The 10,958-nt window shown below is 39.8% G+C and overlaps 1 protein-coding gene across 1 annotated transcript in view; it reads left to right on the top strand.

Moving 5' to 3' along the window:
* The first annotated feature begins 827 nt into the window (after nt 1-827).
* Nucleotides 828-10,958, top strand: part of bnc2 (basonuclin zinc finger protein 2) — a 241,306-nt gene continuing 231,175 nt past the window's right edge. Inside the window, exon 1 of the mRNA XM_016675582.1 lies at nt 828-903. Within this exon, the coding sequence (XP_016531068.1) occupies nt 901-903 (3 nt within the window). The 5' untranslated portion in view covers nt 828-900. The remainder of the gene's footprint in view (nt 904-10,958) is intronic.

Raw genomic sequence — 10,958 nt, 5'->3', positions numbered from 1 at the left:
CTGTTTCGTGATTAAAATGTCGTTATGAAAATATGATGCACGCTTAAATTTTTCACCTAAAGTTAATTGGCACCTTGATAAGTTAAAATGTTGGGACATTTTTCTTACTTCATTAAGTAAGTAGTTTAATTCAGCGTGTTTGCTCCCAGGCGACATTAAACGTGTCTGACCGGAATGAGCGCAGCAGAAAAATGCCCTGAAAACTTTTCAAACGTTGCACAAGCTCTTCTTATCTCGGGGCTACGACTTTCCCCCGCGGATCTGCTGCGACAAGACGGGAATCTCGGTCCTGACACAGCGTCGTAAATCAGCTCAGATGGACCCCGTGTTCAGTCACTCAGGGTCTGAAACAGAGGTCTGAATTCACCCCGGACCGTCCGCAGCTCCTCGGCGCACACTGTGCTGCTGACTCTGCACTAGGAAATCACCAGGGAAGTGTAAAGAAGGCGTTTTTCCCCCCTCTCTCTCTTCCCTCTTCCCCGTTTTTCATCAAGGTAGGACAAGCAGCAACAGCCCAGCTCCTGCTTGTCTGTGATTCCAGCTTGATTTCTTCACTTTGCGGGTTTGAACCGACGCAAGGCGCAGCGCTCCGCTCCGGGACACCGACGCGTATCCAACCGACGCGCAAAGCAGCCGCGACTCCTGCGATCCTGCTGGATTAAAAATCAAAAACAAAAAAGCCCCCAAAGAGTGACTGTGTTCTTCAGGTGAATAAACCCTGTCAGAAACATCGAAGCAGAGTTGGTGAAAGAGAAGAACCGAAGCGCGGTTCCTGATTTCAGAAGCGACTGGAAGAGGGAGAAAGTTCCCCCACTTGAGGGCGAAATCTGACTTTTTTCAGGACGACAAGTCTCCAAACGTCCCAGGAGCCCCGAGGTCTGTCAGATACAACATGCAGCAATGGTAAATATGATTTTTTTTTATGCTCCTCATTTGTGAATTTACTCGAACTAAACTCTGCTGCTGAATAAAATGAGTGAGTTTTAACTTTATTTGGACAAAAGTTAAAAAGATCAGACATAAACTCACCAGAAAAAGAAACATTTCTCATCTTCATCTGATGACTGAATCTCAGTGAAACTCTTCTGATGTTCTTTGTTTTTCTTTGAAACAAGCAGATCTGACAACAGAAGCCTTATTGAACCATAAAGGCCCTTTTTCTCAACTGAAGCAAACTTTTTATGACTTGTGGAGAATTAAAAATAAAAAGCTCTGATGCACAGCTTTAAAAACTGTTAGAGGATTTTGTCTGAACACACTGGCTGTCGTTATGTTATCAGCCAGCAGAAAGCTGGTGCACATGTGCCATGTTTGTTGGATGTCATTTCATTTGAGCCAGGCCTGAAGCCTCCTCTAAACTTCCTCCTCTAAACCTTAAATATTCTGCTTTCTTTGTGATTCAGTCTGAGAAACAAACAAATCCATTTGCATGAGATCTGAGTTTATTTATGACCGTAAAACCCAAAACGCATCTTCACTGTGTTTTTTTGAGGAGAAGAACTTCTGTGTCTTAAATCAGTTCAGGACTCTTCTGAGCTTGGGTTGAACAATTTGTGAGATGAGCAGACAGAGGGAGGGAAAGTAAAGAAACTGTTACAGAAAATGTGGTGGATAAATGTTGCTGCTTCAAATGCTCTGCAGCCCGTCTGTCAGCGGGACGTTTGAAACATCGGCGTCCATCTCAGAGCCTCGACCTTTTTTTCCTCATGCTGCAGTTTCTTGAGTCGCAAGGTGAAATGCAGTTTCAGTCGTCTTCGTTCTGTTGACGTGTGAGTATTTGTGAGTTCAGGAAATAACATTTTTCATCTTCTGAAGGTGACAAAGGTCGAAAAGTAGAGGGTGGTTGAGGTCAGCGGCAGCGGCGACGGAGTCAGGTTAAAGAAAAAGTTAAAGTTGTCAGCGAGGCTGGGTCGTGATTCCTCTGGGTCTGGGAGAATCAGAGGTGTGTGTGTGTGTGTGTGTGTGTGTGTGTGTGTGTGTGTGTGTGTGTGTGTGTGAGCCACTGGTTAGTCGGTTCAATAATCTGGTGGACAGGTAGGCCTGTGACGCCCCCCCCTCCTTAGAGAGGCCCCTAATGAAGAGAAGGGCTGCTTAGTGGTGCTCTGCTCTGACCCCACCAACCTCCACTGTCCCCCCTGCTGGCTCCCTCTGATTACTGCTCACATGGTGAACCACCCCTTCACTCTCACACACACACACGCACACACACACTGTCCTCTACCCCACTCTGTCTGTCTCCTTCTAAACTCTCATTAGCTGCGTTTCCATTAAATTTGTGCAAATCTTTGTCTAAAAATCACAATTTTGCTATTTCTGTGTTTCCATTGAATAAGAAAGTAAACTAATTGTTCGTGTGATAAGTCATTAAAAGTCATGGCAGTGATGGATGTAAACAGTTACATTAGATATATTCATAATTCAGTCATGGCGCCAGAGCTGATCATCTATCAGCTGTTTCCTTTAGAAATGCACACAAAACTTTAGCAATACTGCGCTAACGTCGATAAAACATAATTTCGTAACTGTGATGTTTCTATTAAATAAGAAACACAATTAAAATCCCGTGAATAAGTTTGTTCATAAAAACACGGTGCGCCATCATCCTGCATCTACTTCCTGTTGTCGTCTTTGTGGTATTGATCATGTGACTCGTGTGATGTGAAATCCGTGTTTCTGTTTCTGCTGCAGTTTTCTTAAATAAACCAATTTTTGATCCAGCCAAATAAAAAAATAAAACATCCTACCAGCAAAACCTTTTAACAAAAATCGTGAGGTTTTTCAGAATTGGCATATTTCCATTCAGAAGCAAATCTAGTTTTGTAATTTCAAGTTGTACAATTTTAAGGTAAAAGGAAAAGCAGCTGCTGTCCATCTCTGTCTGTGTATTACAAATGTTAGTCTTTTCATTGGAATTCTCACTGATTTTCTTGTCTTTGCTTATTTCTTTCAAGTAAGATTTTGTCTGTAATATTACTAACATAACCCTCTAGTTTCCTTTGTTAGTCTTCAATCAGAGGTATCTTCATATTGATCACAAGACTGACTGCTACTGGATGATCTGAGGTGACACTTAAAGGGGCAGTATTACGTAAAATTTACTTTTTTTTTAGTTTTACATCATGTCATAAAGTTATTCCCTCAACAAAAATATACCTGGAGTGTTGCTTTGATTCTCTTATGCATGTCTGAGAAATCCTTTCATCTCCATGGCAACCATTCAGCCATGCTAAACACCTCGGTGGACCTGGCTCCGCCTTCGAGACGCAGCTCCACCTCCAGTCAGCTCCTTCAAACTAGCCAGCAGTAATTAGCAAACACCTGGTGGAACAGTTGAGTTCACTATAGGAGCTACTGCTCAGTCCAACGCTGGAAAAAACGTTGCTAAAGGGTTAACAGAGGAGCCATGACTTCCTGAAGGCGGAGTTTCAAAAGGAGGAGGAGCTTCTTAAAGAGACATAGGCCCAATTTCAAGGCATGAAATTACGACATCAAATTTGATATACACAGCATTTTATAACAACTGAAGGTAATTTGCTATAAAATGGTGCCATGTGCGCCTTTAAGATGAAATATAAGACATTGTTATGCCACTTTTAATCATTTCTACAAAAAAAAACACATTTCATAAACCAAAAACAGATTTCTGCTCAAACTAAACTTTGTCTTTCATTCTTACTGCTATGTGGAGATTTTGAGCACATTTTCCGTCTCACCTGATGATATCAAGCCGACGTTTCTGCAGTGTTTTAAATTCAACCAGCGGTGGCTCCTCGCCGTAATGATACATCCCAGCTACGCTCTATCAGTAATCTCCTGTGTGGCTGATAGTGTGTCTTGGCAGTGACAGAAAAGGTAATATTTTGAAAGTGGGAGGTGGGGGTAAATGTAGCGGTGTCTCTGTGTGGAAACCTTTGAACACAGCAGCGTAACTCAAACCGTGAACTTTAGAGACCAAGCAGAGACACGATTAAATGTTAAAACAAATTGGATGGCTGGACTTCTAATTTAATATAAAACGTAACTTAGAACAACATACATGTGAGAGAGATAATTACTTTTCTCCTTTTCCTTGCTACACAAAGTATGAAACTGAATCCTCACACACTTACGCTCAAGAAAACATGAGGAAATCTGGTCTCTGTTCATGTGATTCTTAGACAGCCATCAGAAAATGTCATGAATTCAAACCGAGAGGAAGAAAAAAATACTGGAGCGAGTTCACTCAGACCTTTACTTTGCAGCAAGGAAAAGAAATCAGAATATTTTAAGAGATGAACATTCTGACTTCCTGAGGCTTTGGAGACACAAGATCATTTGCATTTATAGACAAATACCTGCACAATTATCCAACTGAGTCTGCAGCTCAGCCTTCATCTGAGTCAGTTAGTTGAAGAAATGGAAAGGATTCTAAATTAGCCTAGATTCGGGCAAGAGAGTTTTTGTTACCAGCCATCAGGATCTAAAACTTGCAGAAATGTAAAATGCTGGGCTGTTTTACCAGTTCATAGAGGAGCCATGACACCAACGCTCAAGTTCAAGCTATGAGCCAATAGCGTGTCAAGTTGCATTTTATCACGACATCCTGAAAAAAATTCCAAAAGCTTTAGCATCAGTCGATACCGATGTTAATCCTAATATATCCAGTATCTCTTTTTCCTCACTTTTATCTCCATAGTTCATCACTGCACTGCTAAGTTAAATGAAGTGAAATGAGACGGTTTTAGTGCATGGGGTTGAAACAAGCAGAAAATAGGAAGCGATGGCAGCGCATGAATCCAAGCTGAAGATGTGGCAAAGGAAACATCCAGGTAGACAGAAGGAGACAACAGGACAGGAAACTCAAAACGATTTACATTTAAAACAGAAAACATACCACACTTTGACTGGAGTCAAACTATAAGAAATCCATCCATCATTTCACTTCACCTGCTTAACCGGTGCAGCATCCCGGAGGCGCAGAGCTGAAGACGTAGAAACATCTAAAGACGTGCGGCTAAAGAACGCGGCGTATTTCCACTGTGAATGATGAAGCTGCATGCGAGGTAGAAGACCAGGCGGCTGCCATCAGTACTTTGACAGGTTGAAACATTTCTCTCAATCCATCAATCTAAAGTAGGTTTGCAGATGATGAAGTCATTTTTTGCTACGGTTATGTCCACCAAGTAAAACGCTTGTAGAAGTAGCATGGTAGTAAATATGGAAAGAGAAAATAAGCATTAGATTAGGGACCACAGTTAGGGGCCAATGTTACCGAAAAACGCTCATAACTGCATATTTTAATAGTTCAAACACCAAATATACTTTAACATGCACTAAAATACACAGTGGAAACAGTTCTGGCGCTAACGCCCAAGCTAACATCTTCAGTCGTCCTCATCTCCGAACTTTGGGGTTCAGCCAATCAGCAGCAATGAAAATGAATGCTGCTTCTGGATTGGCTGGTTGGTAAACAGCAGCCAATAGCATGTCAAGTTGCATTTTCTATTAAATACTTTAGAAACTCTGAAAACATTCACAAAGCAGCACGTTTTTCACAAATAATTTAAAGGTAATTTTATTCATATAGCACATTTTCAGAGCATTTAAGAGCCAAGTTCCTCAGAAATGTCTCACTGAAATGTTTCACTCTAATCAAAAACATTTTTATTTCCAGAGTTTTTCCTCATTAATGAGAAATTCCATCGTATAAATGTGTCCTTTTGTTTTATCCTTCCTTCCTCATATCCTGGCTTGTGTCCTCTCTCCTCTTTCATCCTTCCTTCCTTTTTTGATCCTTCTTCCTTCTTCTCTTCATTCATTTCTTCACTCCTTTCCTTTTTCCTTCCTTCTGTCCTTCGCTATTCCCTCCTTTTCATGCTTCCATTTTTCTTTCCTTCCTTTTTTGGTCCTTCTTCCTTCTTCTCTTCATTCATTTCTTCACTCCTTTCCTTTTTCCTTCCTTCTGTCCTTTGCTTCTTCCCTCCTTCCTTTCATTCTTCTGTCCTTCATGCTTCCATTTTTCTTTCCTTTCTTTTTTGTTGCTACTTTATTTCTTTTTTCCCTCCTTCCTTCCTTGCTTCCTTTCAGTCCAGAGGAGTTTCTACCTAAAATCTGTTTATTGTATTTATATTTATTGTAACTTCATTGTCAACTTTAGTGTTTTACATTTTAAAACACAAAAAAGGAGAACAGTCTGAGATTCTGACATAAAAACATTAAGGAACTTATATCTGTTCATTTCTCTCTTCTATTACAGTTTTGTTTTTTTAAGTCATCATCTCAGACCTAAAAAACAAAACAAAACGGAAATCTGATCCATTTTTGGTTAAGGTAGCTTTGTGTAAATGATTTTCCTTTTTTGTGCTGTAAAGCAAAACGTCATCCCTAAAAGTAATTTGGTTGTTTCATGACACGGCCTGATATTATACAAAAGCTTTAATCTGCTAAATGATAGTATTGTCTGCGGTGGGAAGAAAGATCACAATTGCAAATGGCAAATTAATCAGATTAGAATCAGTCTCTGTGGTAAAAGGTGTGTTTAAGCTGTAAAGCTGAGACTTGTCGCTACACGCACGTCTTTTTTCTCCTCAAGCTTCATTTTGCATGTTCATCAAAATGCTCTGAAGGAAAAAAATGAAAACACGGACAAGCGTCTGCAGGAGTCTCAGTGACTTTACTAAAAGTCACTTTGACAAACAAAAAGAGAAACGTTAAACGTGGCTTTTAATTAAATGAGTTTTCTGCTCAGGCTTAGGACTGAGTTGGGTAGTAACTAGTTACATTTACTCATTTATTTGAGTAACTAAAAAAACAGCTTTTAGGATTATTTTACTACATGGTACTTTTTACTTTACTTGAGTAATTTTACTATGAAGTATTTTTACTCTTACTTGAGTATCATTTCTGGATTTTCTACCCACTGAATAAAAAACAAACATGAAAAAGTCCCCAGACAGACACACACCTGCGTTTTTTTTTTTTAAGATTCATAAGTTTTTTATTGAAAGAAACTGATTTGGAAAAAATGTATTTTTGCCTAATTTTATTATTTTTTTGTTACTTATATGAATTATTGTCATTTTTGTCCTTAAGATACCAAAATTTCCACCTTAAATTTTGGGCCTCTGATGATGTAATTTTTAAATATTAAATGATTGATCATTTCATCAGTTATTGAGTAGATGTTTTCCAAATAAGTTTTTGCTTTTACTTGAGTAAAATATGCTGAAGTAGTACTACTCTTACTTCAGCATACTTTCTGGATACTCTGCCCACCTCTGGTTTAAGGTGCCCTTAATTGATTCTGTCCAAAGCTAATTACCAGCAGCTGCGTAAAGTAAACACTTCGCTGTGGCGGCGCTCCAGTCGGTTCCATTTGGGCCGGGATCCGTTCGTTGTTGAGCGGCGCTGGGATGTAACTCATGTCTGCAGTATAGAAATACCAGAGAAGTGGAGCTGCAGCGAACAGGAGTAGAGTTGTAACCAAATGGCTCAGCTGGGAGGTATAAGGTTATGTGATATAATTTATATTTTATGGCTGCTGCCTGCATGAACTGCAGTGCAGGATAAAGTTGTTCGCTGGATTTCCATGAACAGGCAGTGAGAAAATCTGGATTTTCTACTTGTGATTGAAACTCCAGCTTGAAGTTGGAACTTTAATTTTCTTGTTGGGTTTTTTCTTTCTTTCCTTCCATCTTTGCATCCTTCCTTTTTACTTCTTTTGTTGTGTCCTTTTTGTCTTTCTTCCCTTCTTGCTTTCTTAATTTCTTTCTTTGTTTCCTTTTCCCCATCTTTATCTCATTTTTCATTCTTCTATCCTTCCATCTTTCCATTTTTTGTTTCTCGCTTCCTTCCTTTTCCCTTCTTTCTTCTTGTTTCTTTCTTTGTTCCCTCTTTCTTTCCTTAATTTATTTCTCATTTTTGTTTATTCTTTATTTCTTCTTTCCTTCCTTCCTTTCCTTTGTTTATTTCTTCCATGTTTCATTCATTCTTTCTGTTCTTTCTTTGTTTATGCTTTTTTATTTATTTCTTTTTTCTTTTCTTCCTTTCCCCCGATCTTTCCTTCATTCATTTCTTCCCTCTTTTTTTCTTTGGCTATTTCTTTCTTCCCTTCTTCCTCATTTCTTTCTTTTCTTCCTAACTTTCTCCCGTCCTTTTTTAGTTTCTTTGCTTCTTTCTTTCTTTCTTTCTTTTTCATTCTTCCTTTCTTATTTCCAAACAGACTGACAAGAGCATGAGGACAGGGATAATTTCTTTTCTCTTTTTTTTTCTTTCGGGGCGTGTGCGTTAATGGCTGTGCCCCGGTGACTCAAAAGGTATGGAGGGATATCCTCAGGCCATACAGAGTGATTTGATTAAAAGAGAATAATTTGCCCTAAAGGTGTCTTTTCCCTTTTCCTTAAAAAGGCTGGTGGAAGAAATCTGATATGACAAGATAAGTGGTGGCTCATGAAAAATTCCTGAGGACTGAGACGTAGCATGTTGACTTTGGAGGTATTGCCCCGCGTGTCTCGGTCTTTTGCTCCTAACGCTGCCTGACACTCTTATTTCACCTGCAGACTCTTTGAATGGATTCATATTTCTCCCAGTGTTGGATTTTCTCAGCTAAAGTAAAACAAAGACAAAAATACAGTTCTTGTTTTCCTGTAATTTTAATGCTACAGATCATGTGTGCCTCTATGCAGTATTCAAAAATACTTTTGCTTTCACGATTAAACGATGCCTTGAATTGAACTGTTTTATATAATTTAAGACACATTAATTGCATGAGACAGTTTACTTTAGTAATTAGCTGCTAAAAAGTTATAAAGCACAAATCATAAACGTTAGTTCTGCTAATGCTAAAGCGCTAACTTCAACTGATATTATATCTCCCCTTGAAAAACTACAACCCTCATGTATCAATTTAATTTTGATATTATTTACTCACTGTTATTTTGCTCCTGTATGTTTCTTGTTTGAAGTAAAGTTGTTGGGAGGGAAAAGAGAAAATAACGTGAAGAGAGGAAATGGAGCTACTCCGTCCTCACCCACTTCAAAATACGAGCATGAATATAGACTTTTATGTAATTTTAGACATTTTAAAGGTTCCATAATAAAGATTTTATAATTATAAATTATATTACTAATTATAGACATTAGTTCCACATTCATCTATAGGAGACAGTAATTAGCTACAAAAGCTGTGGTAGCAATAAGATAAATTAGTTCTGCTAGCGCTAAATCACTAAACCAACACAATATTTAGCAAATACTAATGCTGAATATTCAATTCAAATTATATCTGCCCTCGAAAAACTACTGATATTACCGGTATATAAATGTTGTTTCTGTATGTTTCTTGTTTGAAGAAAAGTTCTTAGGGTGAAGAAAAAGAGAAAACATGAAGACAGGAAATGGAACTGCTGCGTCTTCATCCACTTCAAAATAAGAGCATGAACGTAACATACCATTTTTTAAGATGAAAAAGTTTAATTATTATTAATTATAATGAATGGGGCTGTAGTTTGGACAGAGTTGGCCGTAATAAAGACAAAAACCATCCAGAACCAGTGAATGTTTGGAGTTTATTGGATTGTTCTGACAAAATCTTGAACTTTAGATTTAACACAAACATGCAGATTAACTCATAAGCCTCACCTCAGTTACAGCTTCTTGGTTCTCGGTTTTAATTGACTGCTCCGACCAGAAATTTAGATGATACGTTTGAACACCGAGCGTGTGATTGTTGGCTGAAAGAGGCACCATTTGTGGCGATAATCACAGTAAATAAGCAGCCTCATGATGACAGGATTGTGTGTTTGCTTCAGTCTCAGCAAACTTTCCCCGTTTGAGGGAAACGCAACGTTTTTCAGCGAATGTCTCTTTGCAGACACACACGTGCGTGCATCTGATCGCGAGGCCGTTTCTGGAGTTGGGGGAGAAATCTGATGACAGGTAATGTGTCAGGAGGTGGTGGGGGGGAGGGACAGTGGTGCTTTTGAGACAGACACAAGAGACGAGTCTCAGAGAGAAAGAGGGCCTCTTTCATGTGACTTTGCATTCCACCAAGGCGCAGGCAGAGAGAGGCACAAGACGAGACATGCGTCCCCCGTTCCCCCGCCCTCTCCTACAACGCTGACCTTAACGTTTATCAAGGAAGCCCATGCTGGAATTCCTCCTCATCATCTGTGTCCTAGAGGGACAGTCGGACACACACACACCTACACACACACACACACACACACATGCACGCGCGCGCTGTCGCAAACTAATCTGTTTTAAATATTGCAGCTCTCCTGGCCAAGGCACTCAGACATGGACACATGCTTGCACACATCTCCTCTCCTCCCTCTTCTTTCTTTATTGTACCTCCTGTCACTTTGTCCTATTCATTTAACCTTTCATTAGAGCCAGCAGACTACCCTGTGTGTGTCTGCACAGCTTCAGGAACAAAGCCAAAAAGCCCCACTGTCACAGTTATTAGATTCCTTCAGCCCCCTTTTATCCCAGCAACTCAATATTAAGAGAGGGAAAGTGTGGAGGAAAAAAGCAGAGGTTGACACGGCGGCCCAGCTCCCGCGGCGAGGGGTCCTCTTTACTTGTCAAGGACATGTGCCACATGTTGATAGGAGACAGATTCCCCAGCAGAACGGGGAGCGGGGGGGCGTCAGCGACAGCGGAGAAGACGGAGACAGGCACAGAAAGGAGCGCAGGGCTATCTTGTGCAGCACCCTGGAGGAGTTGAACTGAAAACAAACAGTTTGTGGAGGAATTCAGGCTTTAATGGGCAGACAGGAGGAGGCAGAGACCGGCTCCTTATCTTCCACTTTGCTCCTTCTTTGGTTTAAAAAAAAAATCTGAGTGAGTCTTGACTACTTGCAACTGTAGAGTTCACATTTTTACGAGAAGTTTGAATCAAAAAGGGAAGTTAAATGGTAACTTCTGTAGGCAGGAAGAGTCATCTGGTTGAGTTTAGTTTATTTGTGTTGCATATTTTA

Source organism: Poecilia formosa, unplaced genomic scaffold (assembly GCF_000485575.1).
Source record: "Poecilia formosa unplaced genomic scaffold, Poecilia_formosa-5.1.2 Scaffold117, whole genome shotgun sequence".
NCBI lineage: Eukaryota > Metazoa > Chordata > Actinopteri > Cyprinodontiformes > Poeciliidae > Poecilia > Poecilia formosa.
This window is presented reverse-complemented; position numbering and strand designations above follow the sequence as displayed.